This window comes from Nelusetta ayraudi, unplaced genomic scaffold (assembly GCF_046127955.1).
Source record: "Nelusetta ayraudi isolate G7.1 ecotype Tasmania unplaced genomic scaffold, CSIRO-AGI_Nayr_v1 ptg000027l, whole genome shotgun sequence".
Classification (NCBI taxonomy): domain Eukaryota; kingdom Metazoa; phylum Chordata; class Actinopteri; order Tetraodontiformes; family Monacanthidae; genus Nelusetta; species Nelusetta ayraudi.
In genome coordinates, this window is record NW_027466077.1 from 3,625,655 (window position 1) to 3,651,416 (window position 25,762).

General features: G+C 44.5%; 1 protein-coding gene across 3 annotated transcripts; it reads left to right on the forward strand.

The window, feature by feature from the left end:
- Nucleotides 1–356: 356 nt before the first annotated feature.
- LOC142890869 (ninjurin-2-like) lies at nucleotides 357–25,567 on the forward strand. Of its 3 annotated transcripts, none has more exons than XR_012927143.1 (5): nucleotides 357–489; nucleotides 23,274–23,416; nucleotides 23,518–23,597; nucleotides 24,812–25,083; nucleotides 25,436–25,567. XR_012927143.1 is itself a non-coding variant. In XM_076030169.1 (5 exons), exons 1-4 carry the CDS (start codon nucleotides 394–396, stop codon nucleotides 24,399–24,401), a joined length of 489 nt encoding a protein of 162 aa, XP_075886284.1. In that variant the 5' UTR covers nucleotides 357–393; the 3' UTR covers nucleotide 24,402; nucleotides 24,812–24,946. The 3 variants fall into 3 exon arrangements, 2 of the variants coding, with proteins under 2 accessions (XP_075886284.1, XP_075886285.1); XM_076030169.1 differs by lacking the exon at nucleotides 25,436–25,567 and adding an exon at nucleotides 24,232–24,402 and having other exon boundaries at nucleotides 24,812–24,946; XM_076030170.1 differs by lacking the exon at nucleotides 25,436–25,567 and having other exon boundaries at nucleotides 24,812–25,427.
- The last annotated feature ends 195 nt before the right edge of the window (nucleotides 25,568–25,762 follow it).

Below are 25,762 nucleotides of genomic sequence, written 5' to 3' on the forward strand. Positions count from 1 at the left end.
CTTGGGACTTGGGTCACCCCGTTGGACCTGAAGCCTCACTGGATCGTCCCAGATTTGGTTCGGAGGTAGAATAGGGAGTGAGACACAGGCTGAGGGAGTGAAAACTGTGAGAGTGATATAGAAAAGAAAAAAAACAATGACAGACAGACAGACAGACAGACAGACAGACAGACAGACAGACAGACAGACAGAGAGAGTGAGGCGGTGGGTGGGAACCGGGATGGGGTGAATAAGCCACTTGTCCTCAGTAGGCCTTTCCCTGCAGCTTGGTGCCTGGCGTCCACGGTCACTCTCTTTCATTCCGACACCCTGCGCTCCTCACATTAGCATTAGCCCTGAAGTCTCACTCTCTTTCTCCGTCCGTGTGCTCGGCTGCTGGTGCAAGGTTCAATTATGCAGGGCCTTGGGAAGACCGAACGAGGGGAGCCGGGCCGAGACATCGACCTGACGTCGCTGAGATCCACCATGCCGGCCAGTGGCCCTCTGCAGGTTAGTGATGAACGGGGTCCTATTGAGGGCAGAGTGGGCCGAACTCGAAGGGAGGGAGGGGGGGGAAGAAACAGTGTGAATGGTGGAATTTAGGACAAATCTTTTCTTGGCCTCTACTTCCCTCCCTCTTCACCCGTTCCTGTCCCGCCGTTGCCCCTTGCTTGCTTAGTTTTTTCGCGGAGCTGCGGTATGTCCAGTGTATGTGAGAGTTGAGGATCAGAGGGACAGAGAGACAGAGTTAGCATGGTGACATCCATCAAATATCAATTAGGGCTCGGGTGTCGAGGTCTCTAATGCAGCGGCGTGTCAACAGAGCAGGTCTTCACTAATGCCGGGAAAAAGAAACGGAGTAAACGTCCTGAGGTGCTTTCAGGCCCCGCACTCTTTCTCAGTTCACTGGCGTTTCTTACATTGGGATTTCCCCTCAATTTTAAATATAAGAATAGAACCTCTTTCTGCAGCTGATCGGACTTTTGGCAACAGTTGTTGTCATAGCACACACTCACATTCACACACATCCACACAAATCCACACACACACACAGCTGTGGTGTGTTGCAACTCATCTTCCGTATCAGTGTCGGGAGGCCAGCGGTATTCCTGCCACTCAACCAGTGGGACTATCAGTTACCAGTATATTTAGCTCCGCTGTCTCCAGTGAACAAAGTGTTGTTACTTAACACACACTCTGTGTGCGCACACGTGTGTGTGTGTGTATGTGTGTGTGTTTGTATGAGTGAGAGAGAGAGAGAGAGAGAGAGAGAGAGAGAGAGAGAGAGAGAGAGAGAGAGTGCGTGTGTTTGTGGGAAAGTGTCAGATGTGTAAGTGAGTGGTTAAATGCATGCGAGATAAAGTCCAATCAGACATAAGCAGTTTAGTTTATACTGCTGGAAAATAATATTTATGTTGAGTTTTAATGGCAAAGTGCTGTGCACTGACATAGCAGTAATGTCAGAATGTGCTTTAATTTTTTTTAATAAACACTTTGTCCTTGTTTTCTTAATGGCTTTCGCTGTAAAACAAAAGTGCCACAGCTTTTCTTATGTGTGCTTGATTCAAAGTACAAGGTTGGTTAATATTCTGGTTTCACAACTTTCTCTCTTTCACATACACACACACCTCAGAGACAATAAATAACACAGTATGTCATGTAAACATAGTGCAACATGGATGACATATGTAAAAGGATGGTAATATTGCCATTATGTTGCTGTATACTCACTGATTACTGTGACCACAGTTCGGCGGTAGAATCACAGGCCCGGTGTGTATGTGTGGGATTTTGTTTTGTTTTGTGTTTTTTTGTTTGTTTTTTCTTTTAGCAGCAATTAGCAGAATGCTAACAGTTCAGTGGGCCCAGAGGCCTTTGCTCTCACTCAAGCAAATTGGAGATCAGCCTCTTAAGCGCCCACCCATATGTTTGTACAGAGACCATATCATGTGGTCCAAAATGTAAATGTTTACATTCACGTATGCCAAGACCTCGCCACAATTATTCCGTTCAGGCCTGAGGGCCTTAATCACATGTTGACAGATGCAAAAAAACCTGAAAAGTGAAAGCGGCTCCGCGTGGAGACGCCACTTTCTGCACATTCCCTCTTCAGCTCGCACACCAATCGTTTGTGCTAGATGTTGCGATCGCTGCGTTATGAAGAGTTCTCCTGCCGCCGACGCGCTCTCACATCAGATCACTGACTTCTGACGACCTTTCGCTCCAGTCACATGGCTGTCCCTCGCTGCAGCTGCACGGCTCATCTTGTGCGTTTTTGAGTTCAGGATTAACTTTCAGCCTTGACTTTCATCGTCTCCATCAGCTGACTATGCAGACCGTCTGCAGATGGTCTGCTTTGAAAGCTGCTATTTCCAACACCAGGAATGCTTTTTTTTTTTTTTGTCCCTAGTCCATAACCACATATACAGCCATTTTTGCCGGCCTCTTGAATTGGGAATCATGGAGACAGTTGTTATAAAGTTGTTTGGTTAAAAGGAACAAAACATTGAGTAATTAAGAATATAAAATATTAAAAATATTAAGTTAATATAAATTGTGCTGATTTATGTGATTTATGCTATGATGCATTTTTCATACTTGGCTCATTAAGTCGAGGTATCTAAACAAAACTTAATTTAAACCAATTCTGGCCCCTCACTATTGACATAGCGCCCCCAGCTGGCTTGGGATAGGACTACTACACTAACTTTTGCCGCTAAATTGCAGCTTTTCATGGAAACTCGAAGCACTGGAAACACCTTACAAACATGTTGAAGGTCCAAAAAAGCATCCGTCTCCACAGGAGATGCGTGTTTATAATCTCTAGTTTATAAATCATGTTGTATGATGCACCAGATTTGTTTTTTTGTTTTTTTCCACGAAACGCTCTCATACAGTCGTAAACCAAATGCAGTTTGATTTCTCGCAGATTACAGCTTGTTAAAGACGGCACCTCGACCCGCCTGTCGACCCGGCGTCTCTTCAACATCCAACATTCCCGGCGTAGCCTCGAATCCAGTCCGAAGCGAGGCGTGTAATTTTCCGAAATTGGATTTATGACTCTTTTTTTTTTTCCCGGACCCGCGCGAAGCTGCCTGCGATGAATCTATTTCTATGGTGCGAAGGCTTTGCACCTCTCAGTCACTCTCTATGTATAGAAGTGCAGCAGGGCGTGAGGGCACTGACACAGAGCTAAGAGGAATCACAAGGCCTCGCCAGGCACAGCAGTCATGTTACACAGACTAAGACGGGGCTACTGCGCCGCTTTGCTTGAGCACCAAACTTGCAAACTTTTTACCGCTTTGAAGGAAACATAAATAGAGAGCTGTCACTGAAAGTCTGCAAATGTTCTTCTCCTTTCAGCAAAAAGAATGGTGGCGACATTTTCAACCGTTTCCTCTTACACGGCTGCGGCGGTAGGGCAGCGTGACTGCTGAAGTGTGTTATTGTAGCGCTCACGCTGAACACAACAAACAGTGCAATCAAGACGGCTACATGACAGGGAATGACTTGGTGCCAGTCAACAAGTCCTGGCTGGACCATCGATAGAAAATTAAGAGCTTTCTAGTCAGCTGCCAATCATAACAACAGCTACAGGAACAGGTACTTGAAAAGCATGTCTTGACATGAAACTTAATGCCTTCTTTTGACAGCTGCCAGCCCTTCGCATGGTGCCAATCCTCTTTTTCTCAGGATTTGTTGTCATACCTGGTTCTGTTTGTCCCTTCATGGCCACCGTCCCTCTCATCTCCTTCCCAATTCTCTCACCTCCTAGACTCTCTTTGACTTTGTGTGTGTGTGTGTGTGTGTGTGTGTGTGTGTGTGTGTGTGTGTGTGTGTGTGTGTGTAACCTCGCCTTGGCCCCTACATGGCAAATGTCACATTCTGAGTATTGGTGCGAGGAACGAGTGTGTGTGTATGTGTGTGTGCGTACGTGTGCCGGAGTGCGTGTGCGTGTGTGTGTGCGTCATGCTCTTCCAGGAACTGTCATACGTGACCAAACAGGGTGTCTTTGAATTAGACCGCTGTTACATAACAGCAATTTAATTTTATTTTCTTTGTTGCAACTGAAGTTTTTTCTTTGTGTCTGTTTTAGAATGACTGTCAGGTGCATTCATAGTCAGTGAACAGCAACTTGAACCAACGAGGGTTCAGCGCAACCCCTTCAGCAGTATACACAGAAGCAGGGCTTAAAATAAAAGCCAAACACAATCAACGCAATCAAACATAATCTCATATAAGTAACTTCTATGAATACAGAGTGAAGGAATACGTTCTGAATGTCCCCATGCTGTGTGTGTGTGTGTGATTTATTATGTAACGCTCACACCTTTTGGATCAAAGGAGTACGTTTTTGTTTGTTTGTTTTTGGATTATGTCAAATGTCAGGGATGTCTGTATGTCAGATCCCTGTCTCCACAATACCCCGAGGCTCATCAAAATGTTTTATCCACTTTTGATAATTTCACACATATCTCACAGACTCAGCCATCATCACTGTAATTTACAGGGTGACCGCGAACATCCCTCCGTCTCCATTAGTGGTGTTTTGAGCACTCCTGCTTCCCCCACCACCACGTCCCCTCAATCTCATTTGCCGATTACTCCATCTTGGCAACGCTGAGGCGAAGCATGCGCTGCTTGGTGACAGTCGTGGCGCATGGACTCGCTGCCCCTGCGTAAAGACACACCAGCAGACTCGCTCTCACGGGACGACTAAACATCATTGTCAGAGTGCGAATATTCATCTTCGTTATCTGAGTCAGACATTACTTGACGAAGTACTTCATCAACGAACAAACCTCTCGTTAATTGTATTCTCGGTAAAATTCGCTGTCTTTCTCTCCGCTCCCACTACAACCACTTCCTCGTCTCCTCGACTGAGGCGGGCTTTCTCTCTATTTGTACTCGAAATCTGAATATAATATAAATTTGTACTCGAAATCTGAATATAAACACCCCCACAAATGCTGCTCAGATTCAAGCCACAGGTGTCTGCCATCTCCTGGTGTAAAGTAGTAACTACTTTCAGCACCATATTTGCCGCTATGGCCTGTTTAATTCAGCAATGACGCTTGTCGCAATTTTGTGACCATGGCGCCTAAAGGGTTAAAACACTCCTTACTGGAAATTAGCCTTCAGTAGAATTAGAACCAGGACCATTTCTCATTTTTACACCCCTCTTCCCCAAACATTTGGCCTTTGACCCTTTGCACTGAGTCTCAAGGACAGTGGTTCTGCCCTCAGGGCACGGGACATACCTTCAAGAACAACTTATCTCATTAGTGCTCTTTTACTTTTTTACACAGTGTTTTTACCAGAAGATGTAGTGGCGGCACCCCCTGCCAGGTGTTCCGTCTGCCCTCTGAGGCCTCTTTGCTTTTGACCCCTTTTGACCAGCAAAGCATCAGTTTAACAGGGGGTGCTGCAGACAGCAGTTATTGGATAAATGAATCAGAATGTGCTCCACTGGAATCCAGGTTGCAAAATAATAATAATGATAATAAAGTTCTGGAAGTAAGTAGGATATTGAGTGTTGGACTGGTCATCGTCACATGTTTGACATTAACGTGGTTATCACCTCACGATTTAAAGCACAATTTATATGAATGGGTTAAACATTTTGGCTCTTAATGGACATTAAAAATTAAAACATTAAATGAAAAAAAAACAATGGTGCCATGAAGAGACAGACAGACCCGCCCCATGAGGTTAATTTAATTCTTGCCTTGGCCTTAAAAATCATCCCTGTTTTTGCAGGGAGTCCTGCAATGGCACTCTTGTCCTCCCTCTCCCCTCTCGTCTCCCAGTCCTCCTCATAATCTTCTCCCTCTTTTCGCTTTATTAGCCCATTCTTCTCTCCATTTCCCTCCTTCCTCTTCGAACTTGGGGTAGGACGAGGAGGAGGAGGAGGGGGATGTTTTCTTTTCATCTCGCAGAGGGGGAAATTACAGCTGACTCGCCTCGAATCTGAACCAGCTTTACGGGAAAAGGGGGCTCTGCTCGCTGCCTTTTGTGTGCATGTGTTGCACAGGACGGCAAAAGGATTTTTGTGGAAGGCTTCGCCCGTGAGTGCCAGGATGAGGGATTCCAGATGAACGTTTTTGTGCTTAGATTGTGACACTCAGGCGAGATCCTCTGACTTGAGTTCTCTGTCTTCGATAAGAGGAGAATTGTTGTGTTGCAAAATGAACAAAATAAAGGTCCTGTGGACATGAATACACACATTTATTTTTAACATTCTTTACTTTGCCCCACAAAGACACGTCGCTGCACTTCTTATCAAACTAATGACAAACTATCCATGACTTACCACATTGTAAACCTTAAGCCAACTGTTAAAAAAATAAAAGTGAATCTTAATCCACCGCTCACACACGTGTTGATGCCATAGCGGCCCAGGGAGAACAGGAAACCCCCTCTGTTAGAGGCCTGCACGCCTGCTCTCCTGCTGGGATGCTATAAGTCACGCACGCACTCACACATACACGAGCATAAATCACAAATTCAAACCAGAGTTATACATCCGGGTTCATCTCCTCCACACACCCTGCTCATAAAAACACATGTAGCAATTTTACAGCTTCAACTTGAAAAAAAAAGTTGTAGTTTTCGGCGGTTGCTTATAAACTGCATGCGCTACACGGCTACCACAGTCCACTGCGGTGGTGTGAGTTCCCATACTCCCCATTTAAATCTCTCACTCACATATACATACATAGGGGTCCGGTGTATGGTTTGCTTTACTTGGACTGTAGCCAAACTCATGTGACACAGCCACACACATGTGGGCACTCATTTCAGGAGAGGCATTCACATAAAAGTCAAACTTGCGCGATATTCTGAACATTTGTAATATTTTAAAGGGTAAGTGTGAAGAACACAATGTAACCAGTCATTAAGAGGTGATTGAGAGTTCACAAAACGCCAAAATACACCTTTAAGAGACACAATAAAAGTTGGTATAAAAAAACCCCAGACGTGTGCGCATGCACCCACACTCAATATTCCCTCTTGAATTTGTTGTTAGAGAGATATAAAGTGAAGCTTTGCTATCACCTGCCTGTCAAGTATGTGTGTTTTTGCTTGTTTATCTTGTCTGCAGCGTGAATGTTAGGTCACCGGATAAGACTTGTGTGTGTGTGTGTGTGTGTGTGTGTGTGTGTGTGTGTGTGTGTGTGTGTGTGTGTGTGTGTGTGCGTGCAGGCGTGTGTGTGGGAAAGTTTCCGGACGTTTTTCTTTCAGGTCTCCTGCTAAGAGCTGACTAACGCTCTGTGTTTGCGAACATAAATGTTGGGAACGCATGGCTGTCCACGTGTCGAGGTTAAGATCTCAAGTCGCATTTGGCTCCCGCCCAAAAAAGTTTAAGACATTGTCAATTTCACACAACTTTTTGATTTGTACTCTGTTTCTTTTGTTTATTTGTTCTAAATAAAGCCGACAGCTTCAGTGCCAGACAACCATTAGACACAGAGTGACACTTTGGAAACACCAAAGTCTGATTGTCAGTGGAAGTCAGGAAAAACAAAAACATGGAAACGTTGTGTGCAGTTATGTTCCCATGTCCCAGTGGGATTGTAATTCCCAGGAAGCCCAAGTTGTCCAGCGATGCTGTCACGAGTGTGTGTATCTTTGCTTTTCGTTCGCTCTAAAGTCAATAATCAGCTCCATGTTTTGGTTTTCTTTTTTTTAACGCTGAGCGCCAGATTGTTATTCAACCCCACTCACCAGGACTGTACATGCTCAGATGTGACCTCCCTTTAAGTCCCCATAATCCCGAATGATGCAATGTCATGTTGGTGTTGTCATCCAGATACCATGGAGCGAAGTTCACACCGTGTCTTAGATCACGGGTGTACGGTTCTAAATCAAGCGGGCTGACTGCCCAGACCCTGGGGGTCTCAGTCGCTTGTCAGGGATGTGACACACAAGCCACCTTGCGCAGCTGTGAAGGACACTGTATTACGTAAACGGTGAGCTGAACCCCAAAATGAGCAGAGATCAAGTCTTTACTTCAACCGGCACACACCAGGTGGAAACCTTCCCAGATCTGTTGGATTTAGTTCAAGGATCCATCTGAGAGGGAGCCTCAAGAGAATGTTGAAAGGCAATTAACCCACTGTTAAATTTAAAGCAGACCAATATGAGCCTTCCAGTCCTCCTTTCATTTTGATTTGAAATAGCAGCTACTGCAGCATCCTTTGCCAATCCCTTCAGTCGATGCTACTTTTGCTGTTTTTTGTTTTTTTTTGTTCCGCGGTTTCTAATGACTGCTGGTTGCAGACGTTGTCCTGCTTTCATCAAGTGAACGGTAAATTAGTACTCGATGATGAGATCCACCCAAGCGCTTGCTGGAGCACTTTTGGGCGGGATGGCAAACTTCAAATCTCATTTGGAGTCTGTTTGTATATTCAATACTAACGGGTCTTTTGTGAACATTTGGGGACTTTTGAGGCAAAAAGAAAATCAAGCAAAAAATGTGATGCAGGTTGTTTTAACAGAATCCGGGTTAGGAAGTTGTGGCCTTTGTTTTAGTTCCACCAGGCCCACTCCAAATACTGAGGGTATCTTAGTTGATTTTGGCTGGTGGTGTAGCTGTCTGAGATCATTTGTGGCTTTCAACGTGTTTTAGGACAAGCATGGGGAGGGAGAGGAGTGGGGTGGGAGGTGGCGCAGGAATGATAGAGGGGTTGCAACCAGTGTGGGAGTCGGTGGTGGTGGTTATGACTTACCTCATCCAGGCTCCAGTCGGAGCAGCTGATGTCTCCTGGTGCCTGCAGTGCTCCTGGGACTATTGTTGCGTTCAACACAATGAGAGCTCACGAGGAGTAACAAAGGCAGCCTTTCATTATTTGTCCTCTGTGTGAAACTATGCGGTCATCAGAAAGCACACGCTGTGCCTTTGCAATTTTTTCAAATATAATTACATTTAACAGAAATTGCTGGAACTGCACTATGGCGCAGAAAAAGTTTTCTCCCACATAGCACAATGCAGAAAGGCTGAAAAGCTGGAGGCATAAATATTTTCTATTTGTGCCAGAAATGATTGCTGCAAAATATCCCGCTGTGACTAGAAGTGGATCTCCATTTGTTAACCAACTGTCCTTGAGGTAAGGGAACTGGGTCGTAGGCATTTACGGAAAATATCTTGTTTAAAACACTCACACACACACATTGCAAAACAGTTTAAAGTGATTTTTATGCAACATCAACACACCTGTAGCTCAAGTAGACAGTGTGTGACAGTGTGTGTCCCTGCTTGTTAAAGAACAAAAAGCAGCAGGGGTTGGGAGCGGACAATACCCGGGAAAAAAAACAAATCTAAAATGATTATGGAAAAAGCTTTAACAAAAAAAAAAAGTAAAAGCATCTGGAAACGCTTGCATGCAGGCACACCGAGAGGAAAGACTGGACGGCAAACTAACAAAGACAGAAAACAGAGAGTCAGAGGCACAGGAGAACTGTGCAAGATGCAGGCGACTTGCGTGAGGATAATTACAGAAGGAGGAAAAGTCAGTAGGTGTAAATCATAAAGATGCTCACGGGAGTGGGAAAGTTAAACGGTGGGACAGAAAATTGCAAACAGGACATGAAAATTTAAAAAGTACGACCTTGAAAACCAAGAATTGAGACATTTATTCCAGAGAAATTACCGTAATTCTTGCTTTGTTTGGTCAGTCAAAACCAAGCAGTATCATTGCAAATGGCTGAATGTTGATGTCTTTTGCGAGAATAGTGACTGTTCGCCGCGGCCAACTGTGCCTCAGGCTCTCGGCGGCCTTCGGCGAGCTCTCATCTCACGTTGTATTTTGAAAATGTCCCCGTGACAGGACGCATAAAAGGGATTTATAGCATTTCAACCTCCCCTACCCCCCCTGCTCTCCAACGTAAAAGATTTCCCTGTGCAAACACGGACATAAAGTTTAGGAGCCTCGGCGGACGAAAAGCCCCGATCGAGTGTTAGTCACCTTTACCGATCCATTGTGTTTATGTTTATGCCTGCGCGGTTCTAGCTTTTGACCCCTCTCACTTAATATGAAGTGCAGTAAACTGTGTCACCATCCAGCCTCTCACTGCTATTTGAGATAATAGTTAGTAAAGAGTCTGCTGCGCTACACTGTCCAACTCTTATGGTCCTCAGAGGACTTGTGATTTCTTGTGCAATCCATCTACAATTGCATGCTTTTAGGGTAGGGCATTAATTAGAAAAAAAATACAGAGTTAACACACTGAACATTTAATGATTTTAGTGTGTGTGTAGATGGGAATCTACTCTTTGTTGTGAAAGGCCGCAAAGTGAATGTGACTTTGTATTTTTAAAGGCTTGGTTCATTGGAAAACTTCCATCATGGCAATTAAAACTCATAGCACATCACAGTCCTGCGGTTTGGGAGGGATCAAATCATACAGGAGTGCGTCCGCTGAAGTGACTTTGATCATAGAGATCTCAGTGGTGTTGATCGTAACCACAATGTCAAGGCAACACAAACTCTTGCCGTAACCAGGCGGCTAAACTTATTTTTTTCTGTTTCTATTTTCTTCAGTTACCAGAGTGAATGAATCATCACTCTGAACACAGCAGATTAGAGACAAAACTGTTGTGTTTTGCGATCCAGTTACCTTGCTGATATTTCAAAACACATCCATCTTCAATCTTTGGGAAAAAATTGCATTGAATTCATCCATCTTTCCATTTTCATCCTGCGCTCAGGGTGGTGGGGGTCTGCTGGAGCCTCTTCCAGCTGTCCCAGAGCAAGGCATGGTGACACCCTGGACAAGTCGCCAGTCCATTGCAGGGCCACATAGAGCCTACAACCTTCTTGCTATGAGGCGACAGCGCTAACCAATGCGCCACCGTGTCGCTCTGCATGGAATTCATTTAAAAAAAAAAATCATCATCCTTTTAATTTTAAACTGGAAAACTACCTTGGCCAGCTGCCGTTAAACCAGATGAGAAACTGAAACAGGAAGTGACTGTGTGCCTTGCTATTGCTAAATAGAATTGCATGGATGCTAAAGAAGATTATATCTGAGTTCTATTGCATTTTCACCTCAAAATGCAAAGTTTACTTTAACTTGTTTTTGGTTCGTGCCAAACTCTTTTGTATTTAGTTGAAGACCCCAGCTTGCTGTTGCATCCTGGCTGCACTTTCACTACGAAATCCAACACAACTCTTGTCACATTCATATTTGTGCCAGTCGCATGCTTCAGAATCAGGCACGCCCCTCTCTTCTGGGTTTGTCCCGTTGTGTGCTTTAAACATTCTGTAACTACATGTGTCGTCATAAATAACCTCTTCCTGCGCTGACACATTTACAAACTGAACTTGACAATACATTTTTCACGTCTTTCAGCGTGGCTTGGCCAAATGGCCCCTCCCTCTGCAGCACTCGCCTCGGGGCTTTTTCCAAGATGCACGTTGCGGAGGCAAGTGATTGTAGATGCACGCACACAGATACGGATTCTGTAACCTCTCCTCTCAGTCGGCCATATCTAACTGGTTTTGCAGGTGACTGTTGTGTAAAGAGGCGTGTTCCTTGCACTCCAGTAAGGTGAAACACTGGCGGGTGTTCAATGGTGCCCTCTGGAGGCTCCGCTGATTACATCGGTCCGCCGGGATGCACGCAAATGACTTTATGTGAATGGCAGGCGGGGTGAGAGGGTGAATAAGGCCTGAAGAATGAAAAGGGGGTGTTTGTGGGGAGTGGCAGAGGAGGAACAAATGGGTTGACAATTTTCCTCTCATTGAAATCCAATTACTGCATGCCCTGGCACATCCTCCTTTAAAATTACTTTTTCATTTGCTTGTTTTTGGATTGGTGAAAGTGACACAGCAGGAAAATAGCTCAGAATTGAATTTCCCATCTTTAAGTTGTTTTCTGTTTGTTTGTTTTTCCATTGCAGGGTATTTTTTTCCCCCCCCTCCCCATGTGAAGTCTGAGGCTGTCTTTATCGCGTCATGTCGAGCTACAGCCCTTTGGCACAAGACAGCGGCATTCTTAGAATTCGTCCAGTAGGAAATGCCCACATGCAACAGGGCAGGAAGGACGTGTGCTGCGGCTGGCGATGAAGGCTGAGCCATTAAAGCCAGGAAGCGAAGTGGCAGGGAGGAACGTCCTGCGACGTCACACGCGGGCTCGACAGCACGATGGAGCTGCTCAAACTTTTTAATTTTGTCTTCTTGCAATGGCTCATATATGCCAAAAAAAAAACAAAGAACTGCCTGACAAGAGAGACACGCACCAGCTAAGAAGAGTCATTAAAATGTCACTCCTGTAACTTTGAAGCGTGGTAGTTGACACCTGTTCGCGCCCGAGGCTACAGCGCAGCGCAGCCACGAGCTGCCGATTTGGCCCCTCACGCTAACACAACATAAACACTGTCAAAAATATAGCAGCGGGGCCCCTGCAGTGCGACTTGTCCTCTCATTGTTTGTTTTGAACACAAATGCGCCAACTAGATGAAGGCACACAATTTTTAGGCTCATTGAATCACCTCAGCATGTAAAGATATTCTTAAAATGTTGCTGTTGTACAGTTTGCAGAGCACCTGGATTCCCGAAATCTAGTCAAATGCTCCATAAATTATTGTAGAGTATTGAAGCCAACCAAATGCGATATCTGTGTCAGTGTTTAAAAAATGTCCTATGTTTGTATTTTGAAATCGTCCAAAAGTGAGGTTGACATTTCTGTTTAGTCTCTTATTCTGTGTGTAAATCAGACGGAAAAAAAAAAGATGCCTTTCACTTGATAATGTTAAATGTTTTGGTCTACAAATCTTGAGATATTTTGTTAAGATGCGATGCTGACAAGATTTTGTAGGTCAGAAGTGAAGCCACTTTGCATGTTTTCAAAGGTGGTACAGAACAGGACCAGATTCCTGTTTGTCCTTTTAACCTCAGCGGCACACGTCTCCTGTCCTGCCATCACGGCAGAATGCAGCTCCGCGGCATTGTGGTCATCGTTGACGCTGCGTCGGACCGACGTTTCTTGGAAGGGTGAAGTTGGTTCACACTGTCGGCGTCGTTTCGTGGAGAAGTGCGCTTCAGATGGTCCGGAGTGGTGTTTGGAGACGACATTCCTTTAAAGGGAACGTCTGATAGCCGGCTCCCGTGGGAGCAAACATCTACAACCCCTGAGGGTTCCTGGAGCAACTCGTATTTGACCTGTGAACTCCCGATGGGTTGTTTGCATGCAAAACAGCATTCTAGCACGGCCACGACAGCTTTGCGTCATGATTAGCCCTCGGTCATTGTTGCGTGCATATCTCCAAACAGCAGCGGGCCAACCGAGATGCCGGCCCGCAGGCGCCCCTTGTGACTTTGGTTGTCTGCAACAAAGAAAACGTGAGGAATTCCTGCTATTGCCGCTTGTCTTCGTCTTCACAAAAGGCTCTTTGACATCAGTGAGGCTCTTTTACAAACAGGCCCTGGCTGTCATAAAAACCTGCAGCAAACACTCAACAATGAGCAGCATGTTTTTACACCTCAGTAAATCATCCCAGAGGTGACCTGGGATGATTTTTTTTTTTAAGTGCCATTGTGTCAAGTGCATGCACGTTTCCTCCAGTAATTGCAGGGCATTCGGTCTCCGTGTGTGTGTTGAGAGTGTGTGTGTGTCACCATGGGATTAAAGAAGCGTCCTGACTCCGAGGTTGCCCCTTTATGATTTTCTTGTTTAATCCAGAAAGTAACATCGAAACCACAAGACCCCCACTGGTGTAAACACCGTCATTTTATATGAGCCAAACGCACATATGTGTTTGTACTATTGCAGCCTGGAGCAGTTAGTCTGTTTGTGTGACTTTGGTTCTAAATCGTTGGTTTGGATCCACGCTGACCTTTAAAATACAAGTTATGAATCCTGAGGCGGTCATTAAGACCGCAGGATATTTCTCAAAATGCCCTGAAAAATGTGTGTTCATTTTTCTTGCAGAAATCTTCGACGCTTGTGTGCAGGAACCGAATTACAGTGTACTTCTTTTTTGTTGGCAAATATGATATATGTAAATAGTCGTGAAGCATGACTCAAGCTGTCTTACAAGGTAAATGCAATGATTCACTTGCGAATTCATCTAGACAGACTTAAACCTGAAGCATTTTTTTTTTTTTTTTTAGCAGTGAGGTATCAGTTAGTGTCCTTGTGGCCAGAAGCGGGAGTGACAGCTACGAACTGCCTTCACACTGCAGATCAACAGGTGAAGATGAAAGAGAAGGCTGTGGCCATGGATCCAGAAGGCATCCTGGGAAACATCTCCATGGCCCTGTTGTTAGAAGTGCGCCCCTGGAAAATGCTAATTTTCAGGGTTGTTTTCCCGCCAAACTTTTCCAAACCTTTTTTAATTGGCTCTTTCCGAAGGCGTGACGTAAATCCACCTGTTTCGCAAAACGTTCCCTCGGCCTGAATTAAAGCTACCAACATCGTTAAAAGTGAGACCTGCAGGTAGTCTCCTTGGCTAAGCTTTTACATGCGGCAGATATTAGCCGCGGAGCCGGGAGATAACGCGAGGCGCACATACCTGCATTCCTGCTTGTCAGCGGCGGACTCGCAGCGTCGCCAGCCTTTCTGTTTACACGCCTGTTTGCCGGATCGCCATGACAGCGCGCAGCAAAGATGGTGCGCACACGGCTCGCATGTGATACACACCAACAAAAAACCCTAGCACGCACACGCACATCTGACAGATTTGGACCGTACGTGCACATGCGCGCGCACACACACACACACACACACACACACACACACACACATCTGGCACACATGTCTTAAAAAGTACTTGGCATTCCGATTGATACTATAACAGTGTGCAACAGACGTCAGAGGAGGGCCAGGTGTTCATGGGCACGCACGCACGCACGCACGCACGCACACACACACACACACACACACACACACACACACACACACACACACACACTCTGAACGAGACACACAAAGCTACTGACCTGCACTGGTAAGCATTATCACAATCCAAGACTGATCCAGAGCCAAATAGTGAAATTAGGAGATTATACTTTCAAGGCAAACACTCTTTTTAATTAATTCAAGCAAACATGTAAACAAAAAAATTGCTTTATCTTAATTGTTAAATCAAAAATAGTCAAATAAGAATATATATATATATATATATACATATATATATATATATATGTATATATATATATATATATATGTATATATATATGTATATATATATATATATATATATATATATATATATATATATATATATATATATATATATATATATATATATATGTATATATATATGTATATATATATACATATATATATATATATATATATATATGTATATATATACATATGTATTTCAAATACACAACTTCATAATAGAAGATAGCACTAAAAACAGACTGATTGAATTTGTCAGGAAATTTTTGGCCTTGCGTGAAGTTTTTTGTGCTGTGCCACCAGGGGCCAGCTGGAGTCAAGGATCTGGAACACTGTGACTCCGTGTCATTATGGATGGGAATGCAAAGAGCCAAGTGACGTGACATCAGTGCCACTCACTCACTCACTCACTCTCTCCTACTCCCAGATGGCCTGTGGAGTCCAAATGCAGAGACACACACACACACACACACACACACACACACACACACACACACACACACACACACACGCACACTGTCCAATCTGACAAAGTGCTAACTATGTTTCTGTATGCCAGTTTCAGTGTGTTTAGGTCTGTGTGTGGGCTAAAGTTCCACTGCTGAGAGGTCAGGGTCAAAGGTCAGATGTCACCATGGCAGCCAGGGTTGTCAGTTCTCCCTGTGCTCTCACTTCTCAGTGACAAATAGTGAAACAGTTGGAAATTGAACACAGAACGCAAATATAAAAGAGATCAGTGTAAAGGCAGATTAAATACTGGTTGATATTTAGCTTCAAGGTTAGAATTTTGGGGTATTTTGTTTTGCTTTCTGTGTTCACCAAATTATTTTTTCAGCCAGTGTCACATGACACAGTTGATGTAGTTCTGTCCCAAACTTTACATCGATATTTAAACTGTATCTGGCATCTTTAGTACTGTATGTCACCTTAAATTGTGTTATGTTAGTTTATGCAGAACAAAAGTTACTGAAGAAAATGAATGAAGAAGGATGTACTCAATTTTGATCTGCATGAAAAGAAAGCATTCTTTTTCCCCATTTGTACTAACTAGGTCAGGGTTTTTGTTGTTTTTTGTTTGGTTTTTTTTGCAAAAAATGATAGCCTTTAATTTTTGTCAAGCAAAAATCTCAAACTCATGAGATCGTCAGATTATTGTTCTAGGTAATATGTTATTTTACTCATTGATGCATCGATGAATTTCAGCAAGATAGGCTGCCCAGATGCGTGTGTGTGCACTTTTACTCTGGTGAGGTCACTCATCCCATTTTATCCCACAAAAACCTGTGAGCCTCTAAAAACAGACGCCTGAGGAAACTGGGAACAGACTAAATGTCTTCACTGTTCAAACATGTCAAAACTCTCCAGGTCTGCAAAACACAAATAGGCTCTCACACAACAAGCACACGTACCCACGCACGTACACGCACGCACGATGGTTGGGTCTACGTACGCACATCCTGCCCACAATTACTCAGGCGTCCATCCCGCTGTGTAAGAGCTCGCCCTCGGAAGGTTAATGGGAGGATGACACTTTGATGGTTGGAGGAAGGAAAGGTTTTACATTTTACTGCGCTCGAGTTTTACTTTATTTGCTGGCACGTTTGGCCAGCGTCGTTCTGAGGTGGATGCTGCATGAGCCTTGGACTTTCTGGGCTTTTTATAATGCCATCCAAACGCTGTGAGCCTTTACCTCTGTGTAGGAGTCGTTACACTTCCAGGCCTGTTTCCTTTTAGTGGAAACAGAACAAGTGTTGAGAGCACTTTATTTAAAGGATTTGTTGTATGAGTACTTCACTACTGGCTACTTTATTTCTCGCGGATAAATGAGGATTCTGCAGAGACCGCCCAGATGGAAAGTGTTCTAAATCAGCTTGGAATCAAACTTATGTGTCCCTCTTCTGCTTCAGAGCCCAGGGTCCAAGCGTCGCTGACTGCGATTCCTGTCTTTCACCTTCAAGTGGACAAATCAGATTTTACTTTGTTTAGCCAAGGCTTGATGCATTGTCGTGTGTATTGGTTGTGTGCTCTCATTGCTCTTTAGATTGGCTGTGGCAACCTGCCTACTTCTTTGCTGTCTTCTGGTACTTGATTGACTGTGTAATCCAGGCTAGTCCTTGTGGAGCTTAGATCCAGACTTCAGAATTAAGATCTGAGAGGAAGCGTTGGATAAATTCCATTCCTTTGTGCTTTTTTTTTTTTTTTTTTAATTTTAAGTCTCTTGATGTTTTGCGCAAGTCTCTCGAGGTTTTCCGCCATTCAAAGCCGAATGAAGTGGCGTTAGTGGAGCTTCTGAGACTGCAAGTGAGAAAGGGTGCGAGGATCAGAAAGCCACACCAAAGAGGAGGTTTGTGAGACTGGCATGTGGCTTCACTCAGTGGCGAGAAAAAGGACGCAGCGGGGGAACGTGTTTGCAAGCTGGAGTCACAGTAATGCGTGTTTCCGATTTTGGGTTTGTGAATCTTAATGACTCGTGTTGCCAATAAAACGCATTTCCAAGCAGAAGAAGCCGTGAATCATGTTGCAGCAATCAGCGTGGTGGAAAAACTGGATTTTGTTGTTGTTTTTGTTGTACTTCTGGGGTCACTAATTACAGGCTCCTCAGTGCTACGGTTGCTGACCACGAGGCCAAGATCATGAGCCACTTCTGAGGCTACTGCATGTGCTAAAGAGGGGCAGCGGTGGCCAGCGTGTGCATGTGTGTGGGTGTGCAAATGTATGCGTCGATAACAGGCTTCCCCCTGTTTTTCTTTCCATGTCAAAGTTCACCGAGCATCAAGGTGTCCCACTCAGGCTCTGCGCGCGTGTGTGTGTGTGTGTTGACTTTCACTCCACTGTTTGTTTGTCTCCGGACATAATGAGCCCATTCACCGGCGTGCCCACGACCTCCTGCCTGTCTTCTCACATATGAACACACTCACAAACAAACAACCCAAAATGCAACATTTTACTCATTGACCCATGCCCCCCTCACCCTCCTGACTTAAAATAATAAACATTGAAAATGTCAGGAGGTGAGGCCTTGAATCCTGAATTGAAAAAGTGGAAAATGTCAAAGTGTTGGAACGAGGCTGAGAAAAAAAAATTGCATGTGCACCAAATCCAAAACCATGAAAAATCCTACAGCAAACTTTTTCTGGTTCAAACTGAATGTGTTTCACAAGAGGAAAATTATTAATTCCCTCCTGCTGCAAAGGCATCTTGGTTTGCATTTTGTTTTCCTTAAACCGTAAGTGGTTTTTATTTTGGCATGGAATCTGGGAACTTGTTAAACAGGAGCCGAAGAGCAGCATTTGCCAAAAGGCTGCTTTTGGCTTATAATCCTGCGCTAAATATGGTTGAGAGACCTCATTAAAAACATCAAGTGGGAAACAAACAGAAATGAAAACAGCATCAGGTCTTAATTTTTTTATTATCTTAATCTGGAACTCCAAAGGAACAGCTTTACATGTGAAATGCAAATAGCCTTGTGTTTATAGCCTCCTGCTATTTATAGCTTTCTGATGCTATTCATGCTGTGCCGGATACGTTCAGTGTGAGACAACAAAGTGGCAGCTTCAGGGGGAATATCATGGCTAGGGGTGCTGTCACTAGCTTGGAAGAGGTTCCGGTGCCCTTTGTGACATCATCAAAGGCTAACGCACTCCCCCCTGCAATAGCTTTTATGATTCAACTGCCTATGCAGACCCCGTCTCTAACAGGAGGTTCTTGCGGCGTCACCATGAGGTGAGGAAGCATCTGTGCCCGTGAGCGAGTGAGTCTGAGTGAGTCATGAATCAGACGCCGGCCAGAGGAATCGACTCACTTGGTCTACCCACCCCCTCGTCCTCCCAACTTGCTGACTCCTCGTCTCTTGAGTTACTATCTGCTTCGGCCCTTCTGCTTCTCTGCTTTCATCCCACTCCCTCGCCCTAAATGGCAGTTACTTAAAAACCAAACAGAGCGATGATGCCTTCAGGCAAAAGGAAGAAAATTGGAGGGGGGAAAAAAAAGTCAGCTGAGCTGAGAGACAGACAGGCTGACTGTGAAAAAAAAAAAAAAGACGCTCAAAGGAAAAACCAGAGCTCCACTCCTCATTGGGCTTCCCTTCCTATTGGCTACCGTGGTGACCAATTGGAGATCAGGGGAGGGGCACTTCCTCCGAGGTCAAAGGCGAGGCCTCCCATGTGGCGTGCGTGTGAAAGTGTGTGTACGTGCACTTGGTAAAGAAAAGCATTTTTACAACCGTGTTTTTTTCCCCTCCTTGTACATTAGAGGCATCTACCTGTGCATACCTGTGCACGTCAAACAGCACATTCAGCCCGCTGACGTGTGTGTGAGTTTGGTTGGGCCTTGTGTACATTTAGGGGGTGGGCGGCTCTGCTTGGTAGGAACCTCCTGCACTGCGTTTCAGGAATGGGAGTTTTTACGAGGATTGTGCCTTTCTAGCAACAGTTTACTTTATAAATACCGTCTATAAAAGCAACGACGGGAACAAAAGACTTGTGTGTGTGTGTGTGTGTGTGTGTACATGGAATTCGGTGGCAGCGAGCGGCTGGATACTATGGGGAGACGTTTTACAGGGCAGCTGCTGCAGAGCTATACGATACTGATGGGGAGGCAGCACTTTTATAGGCCTACTTGTTTTATTCAGTGACTGCATAAGCAAAAGGATGGGCGGAGTCACTGTGTGAATATGACGCAGATTGGCCTATGCTGTAAAGCTCCGTCCCGACAGACAGGTCGAGTTCTGTTAGTCAAAATTGCTCAACCAGTTAATTTTTTTATTGTTTAAATGTTTTAAATGTTGACATTGTTTGCAATTTGAGAAGTGACGTCAAACTAGCGCTGATGCCTGATGGTAAAACTTCACTGTGGGCTTTGTCTGTGTGTTGAGCTGCAATACCGCAAGTGTACACAGGGTGAAAGTGGAAGCGGGATTCAGGATTGCTATCCTCAGGTCTTTTTCTTTCTTTCTTTCTTTTTGTTTTTATTAAGTAAAATTAGGCAGCATTGGTCGGATGCTAAATTGTTTTTTCAACCACTGATTGGTTTATAGTTATTTTGGGATATTATGTTTGGATCATAATCAATTTTATAGATACATATCCTAGTCAGATCCTGTGACTTGTCCTTTTATTGTTAAAAGCAGCCTGCAGTGCGTCGACATCTGGATCGAGTGGTCTCAACGCAATCAAAGTTCCCAAAATATGAAACCAAGTGTTGCATTGGTCGGCCAGATTGCAGTCATTTTTAATAAGGCAAATTGGAAAACAGCAGAGCCCACCTCCATCTTTTTCAGCAATCTCAGAATGCACACAAACACTTCTATAAATTCTTTACAAGGGCTTGACTGCATTCTCCTACTCCCAGATCAATCTTTTATTTTTAATTTCTCAGAAAAAGGTTATATGCTCTCAGGTTTGTTTTGTGTGTGTGTGTGTGTGTGTGTGTGTGTGTGTGCTTTTGAAGATGACTGCTGAGAAAGAGTCCTCACACCAACAGTGGTTTTTAACGACTTTGGAGGAACAAAATCTAATTGATTGGTGCAGCTCTTGAGCCAAGCGGTTGTAATTCACCACTGAGGGTTAATGTGCGTAAGTGGAATCACTTCCCCAGAGGCCGCAGCAAACCACGGGCCGACCTTCTCCTTTATCATCTGTCCAGCCAAGCGACGGGGTCACAACATTATTTATGAACTTACTTTTCTAGAAAGAGTCAGGACGAGTGTAAATTTGAGGTGACAAAAAGCGTGAGCACTACATTTTTAGAGAGACATTACACTAAGTGAACACACATGGCTCATAAAACTGTGTGCCGGCGATGGATGTTTGGTGTTGTGCACTTTCAGTGTGTATCTTGGCGACTGGCCACACACTGATGTTGATAAAGCGCGAATGCATACATCCTCAATGGAAAAAATAAAATAAAAAAAGGATGGAATCAAGCCAGTGTACATAGCTGCAGAATGTTTTCCCGTCTCATGCCTTCGCTCCCTCTCCATCAGTTCTTCACATGCCTCTCGCTGTTTAACTTTCTGCTCTCTCGAACAGTGTCTCGCACACGCACACATGCTCAGGAAAGCAATGCAAACAGCCGTGCTATTGTGGTACATGTGTTCATAACGTCTTGGCAGCCTCGCAGTTCCAGGAATGGCATTACACTTTCCCGGAGATGGACCCAAACTGGATCAAACTGTGCTGCAACACAGACTTGCGGTGCTGGATGACGTGGACCGGTTCTGGAGGAGATCAAAGTGAAGATGGCTATACTGTCCTGTGATTAATTCCCTTTTGTTGGATTAGCAAACACTTGGATTTGCTCTGAGGCGCAGGTTATCCCGAAATACCCGAAGGGCGATGAAAAAAAGCACACTTTCTCTCTTGAGCGTCTGCTTGTTTTAGGTTCTACGCCTCAACGGGTCCAAAACCTACATCCAAAAACGTCAACATCGACGTCTTGTTCCAGAAATTGTAATGAAAGACCTGTACATGAGGACTATTTGTTAGCAGGAGTGCTCTTGCCAAACGGCTGTCACCAGCAGAAGGCAGCCTGCCAGATGGCTGCATCACGGAGCTGCTGCGTATGCAGGGTCAGCTAGCTGCTCTGCAGGACTTGGTGCGTTCACGGTGGGGAGAAGCAAGTCGAAAAGTTGAGCGTGGACGGTTGTAGTATGCTTCAAGGGTCCAAAAAAACGACTCTTTTTCTGCTCACCACTGTGTCTGTGGTCCACAAAATCCTTCTGGGGTTTCATGGAGGGAAGGAATTCCACCCACTTGCCAATACAGTGGAAGCCTATTGGTCATGCAATGCAAAAAAAAAAAGAAGGTAAAATGTTTCTATACCGCTTGTGTAGTGTCATCCAAGTGTGTGTAGGACTTGACAGTCGAATTGGACATGAAACAACTTCAACACCATCTTATATATTTTTTTTCTTTTTTCCCTTTGAGTTAACGTGCACCATAAACACCATTCATTGTTTCTGTCATTTCCTCTGTAAAACACATTGTGCATTTGACCAGATGGAAGGGAGGGGATAGCTGAGTATAATGTGAGCACCTAATCTCAAATTAACGCCGTCCCATTCCTGCTGAAGCCGATCTTTCTGGGGCGATTATAATGATCAGACCACAGCATTAGTGGGCCGCTGACCTGTAATCAGCTGTTTGTTTCCAAATGTAGCCATAGAGCGTGGGGGAGATGTTTATTTTGCTCCTGGGCGAGGTTGCACAAGCGAGCGTTGCACAAGTTGGGTAAGAATATCAGAAGCTTGTTTTTTTCACCTCTTAAAAGTCAAGGCACTGCTGAAATTGTCACATAAAGGCAGGAGAAAAAAATGAGCCAGGCCTCACACAGAGAAGATGAGAAGCTGCAGCGCTGTTGTACCAGTGTTCTGTTTGCTTTAGTGGAACACATTACAGCACAATGAGGTCATAAAGACCAATTCGTTCCCCCAGAGTTCATGGCTGTGGGTGTGTGATCACACACATGATTTACTTCATGTGTGCTTCTCTGTGCAGCCTGAAAAGCTGATTTATACTTCACTGACACGTCCTCCCATCATCCACTGAGCAATTCCTGCACAGATTACTTCATTAGCTAGAATGAAACAGTTTCAAGTGTTTAAAGGTGAGGCTTCCGATAGGCTAGAATGAAAAAACCAATAGGAAACATTGTTTCAAATCGAGGCTTCTCTGTTGATAAGAATGAAAAAGACCAGGAAGCGTAGATCTGAAACAATGCCTCTTATTGGGCGAGAATGAAACAGCCAATAGGAAGCCAAGATTTGAAACAAGACTTCTTATTGGCAAGAACGAAACAGCCAATAAGAAGCATTTCAAATTCAAATTTCAAATCGAGTTTTCCACATGCTAACAATGTGTGGACATCAAATTAATGAGATCCAGGACAACGTTGATTCCTGACATCTGCAATGAAAAACATCTTCAAATGCAAATGCAGCAGGATTAAAACAATACCTTTAGCATTCATCAGGTATCGGCATGTGCACACGCACACACACACATGGCGGACACAAAACGCCAAACTTTCTCGACGTGGTTGGGAGACAATGGGCCGAGTGCTGCCGGCTCTGGTGTTCTTTGGTTGCTGCTGCCATCTTGTGGCCATTTCTTCTATAATCGTCTTATGACTCAGTATCAATTGTCTCCCTCTCCTTTGAACAGATTCCAGGAAGTTCTGGTTCCAGCCTGAACATGAACCTGTACGCAACAAAGAAGACAGTCGCCGAAGGCATGTTGGATGTGGCTCTGTTTCTGGCCAACGTGACACACATGAAGACCGTGATTGAACAGGGAGCAGGATACAGGTAGAGCTGGAATTCACACCTAACCACCTAGGATTTGTTGCATCATTTTTACATTTGGTGAGAAAAAAATCCCACAAAACCCTTTCCCTCTCCTTCTCCAGATACTATATTGCTGTCCTGACGCTCATCTCTTTCTCCCTGATTCTCCAAATTGTGGCCGGTGTCCTGATCATCATCATTGGTGAGCCAATCACATTACAGCTCCTCCAAACACCCGTCATCCTTGTTCCTAACCATCCATATTAACAAACTAACACAGTGACTCTTCATTTGGTGTGCAGGGTATACAGGGCTTTTGCTTTCTTTGCCTTATTTCCAGTCAAATATATACTTTGAAAACCATGAAAAGATATTTTTATGCATTGTTTTGTTTGTTTGTGTTTTTCTTGTTATTTGTTGTGTGCGTGCATGTGCCCGTTTGCAGCTCGGCGGGATGTCACCGAAGAAGCCAACCAGAAGCGTTTGGACAGCCTGAATACTATCGTCACTATTCTCATCTTCTTCATCCTTGTCACCAACATCTTCATCACGGTCTTCGGGATGGAGCGCACTGGCCTCTTTGCAAGGATGCACTTCTGATTTATGATCCTTCAAAGGGCAACTAGTGTATCATTTTTTTGTGGGAAATATTATTGGGAAGGCTCTCTTGTGACTCACTATCCTACTAAAATAACTAAGCAAACAGCAGCCGCTGTTTTAAACTGTAGCCAGTATGAATGGATGGAGGCAAAGTACCAACACAGTCTTGTGTGTGTGTGTGTGTGTGTGTCTGCGTATGTCTGTGTGTGGGTGCCTGTATGTGCGTTTGTGTGCAGCCCGTGTTGAGCTGACCCTCCTGCCCTCTTGTCAGCGTGTGCTAAACTTCCTCAACAATCTGACCACCGGCCTCTTCTTCCTCACTCTGGTCGTCAACATCATCAAAGCCGCCTTCGGCACGCAGCGCAGCTGCTTCCTGCGCTGGCTGCTGCAACGTTTCATACTATGAGGCAGGGCGACCTTTTATCATTGGCATTTATTTTTCTATTCGATTAGTTGATTTGGCTGTTAATTTCGCGAGGCTGGAGAGGTACAACACGATGCACAATGTTGCCCGTGCTGTGACAACCTATGTGTGCATGTTGTTCTACTTCCTCCTCGTTTACGCGCTGCAACCGCCATGTGGTCATGTGAACGCATGCAAATCTCCAGCCTTAGCTGTATCCGTTATAACCTGCTTTGCTCAGGAGAGGCACAGTGCCTGCTGCACCAGGGGCTTCAGAAATCTGCAGGGAACCGATTAGTTTTGACGTAAATACAAAAGTTAATTTAATTAGAAGGTGGCTGATTCCCTGCTCACAAGGCCTTGTTGTGAGTGCATGTGCATCACCTGTGTGTGTGTGTGTGTGTGTGTGGCAGCCCGCAGGGACCTGAACGTGGCGTCCAATCAAAAGCGACTCGACTACCTGAACAACTTGGCCACCGGCGTCATCTTCGTCACCACGGTGATCAACTTCTTCGTCAGCTTCTTTGGATCCAAGAGGACCGGCTTCTTCCGCTGGCTGCTGGCGCGGCTGCACTTCTGACACATACACACACATGCACACACACAAACACTTGAAACTTTTACAGGGACCACATTCATTTTTAATGATTTGAAACATGACTCACCCGATAACCCAACTAAACAGGTATTCCTTTATTTAACAACATACTCGCAAATGTGAAAAATGTACTGTGATGTAATTTCTATGTCAGATTTTTTTTTTTTTTTTTTAAGTTTTGTGTCTTGTAAATGTGATGAAATGTATACCTAAACAATTTGTGATGGAAAATAAAAATCTTTTATTTGATACCAGATTTGAAAAACAAAACAAAACAAAAAAAAACTGTGTTTGTATGCAAGTTCTTCAGTGAATTGAATTGAGCAGCTGTAGGCTTTAATTTACATGAGGAGGTAATGTGAAGTGGCAACGTTAGCTTTTCATTCTGAATCCTTAGATGGAGCGTAAACCCTCTGCCGTGTGCGTGTGTATGTCACAGGCCGTCGGAACTTGAATGACGGCGCCCTGCAGAACCGTCTGGACTACCTGAACAACGTGGCGACCCTCATGGTCTTCGCCACTACAATCCTGAACTTCTTCATCAGCACTTTCGCGATGCAGAGCACTGGATACTTCCCGTGGCTGATGATGCGCATCCACTGACGATTCTGCGGCCCATTGACAACACTCATTCAGTTTTGACTATGACAGGAAACTGTTTTCCTTGTATTACCTTTCTTTGCGACTGAGCTTCCTTGCTTCTGTCTTGTTACTCTTTCACTGCGACTTATATTTTGAATCGTAATAATCGTAGAATGACCAAGAG

Coding starts and splice junctions, on each gene's coding strand:
- LOC142890869 (XM_076030169.1), top strand. CDS start 394: ATGCAGGGCCTTGGGAAGACCGAACGAGGGGAGCCGGGCCGAGACATC. Junction 490..23,273: donor CGGCCAGTGGCCCTCTGCAG/GTTAGTGATGAA, acceptor TCCTTTGAACAG/ATTCCAGGAAGTTCTGGTTC. Junction 23,417..23,517: donor GAACAGGGAGCAGGATACAG/GTAGAGCTGGAA, acceptor CTCCTTCTCCAG/ATACTATATTGCTGTCCTGA.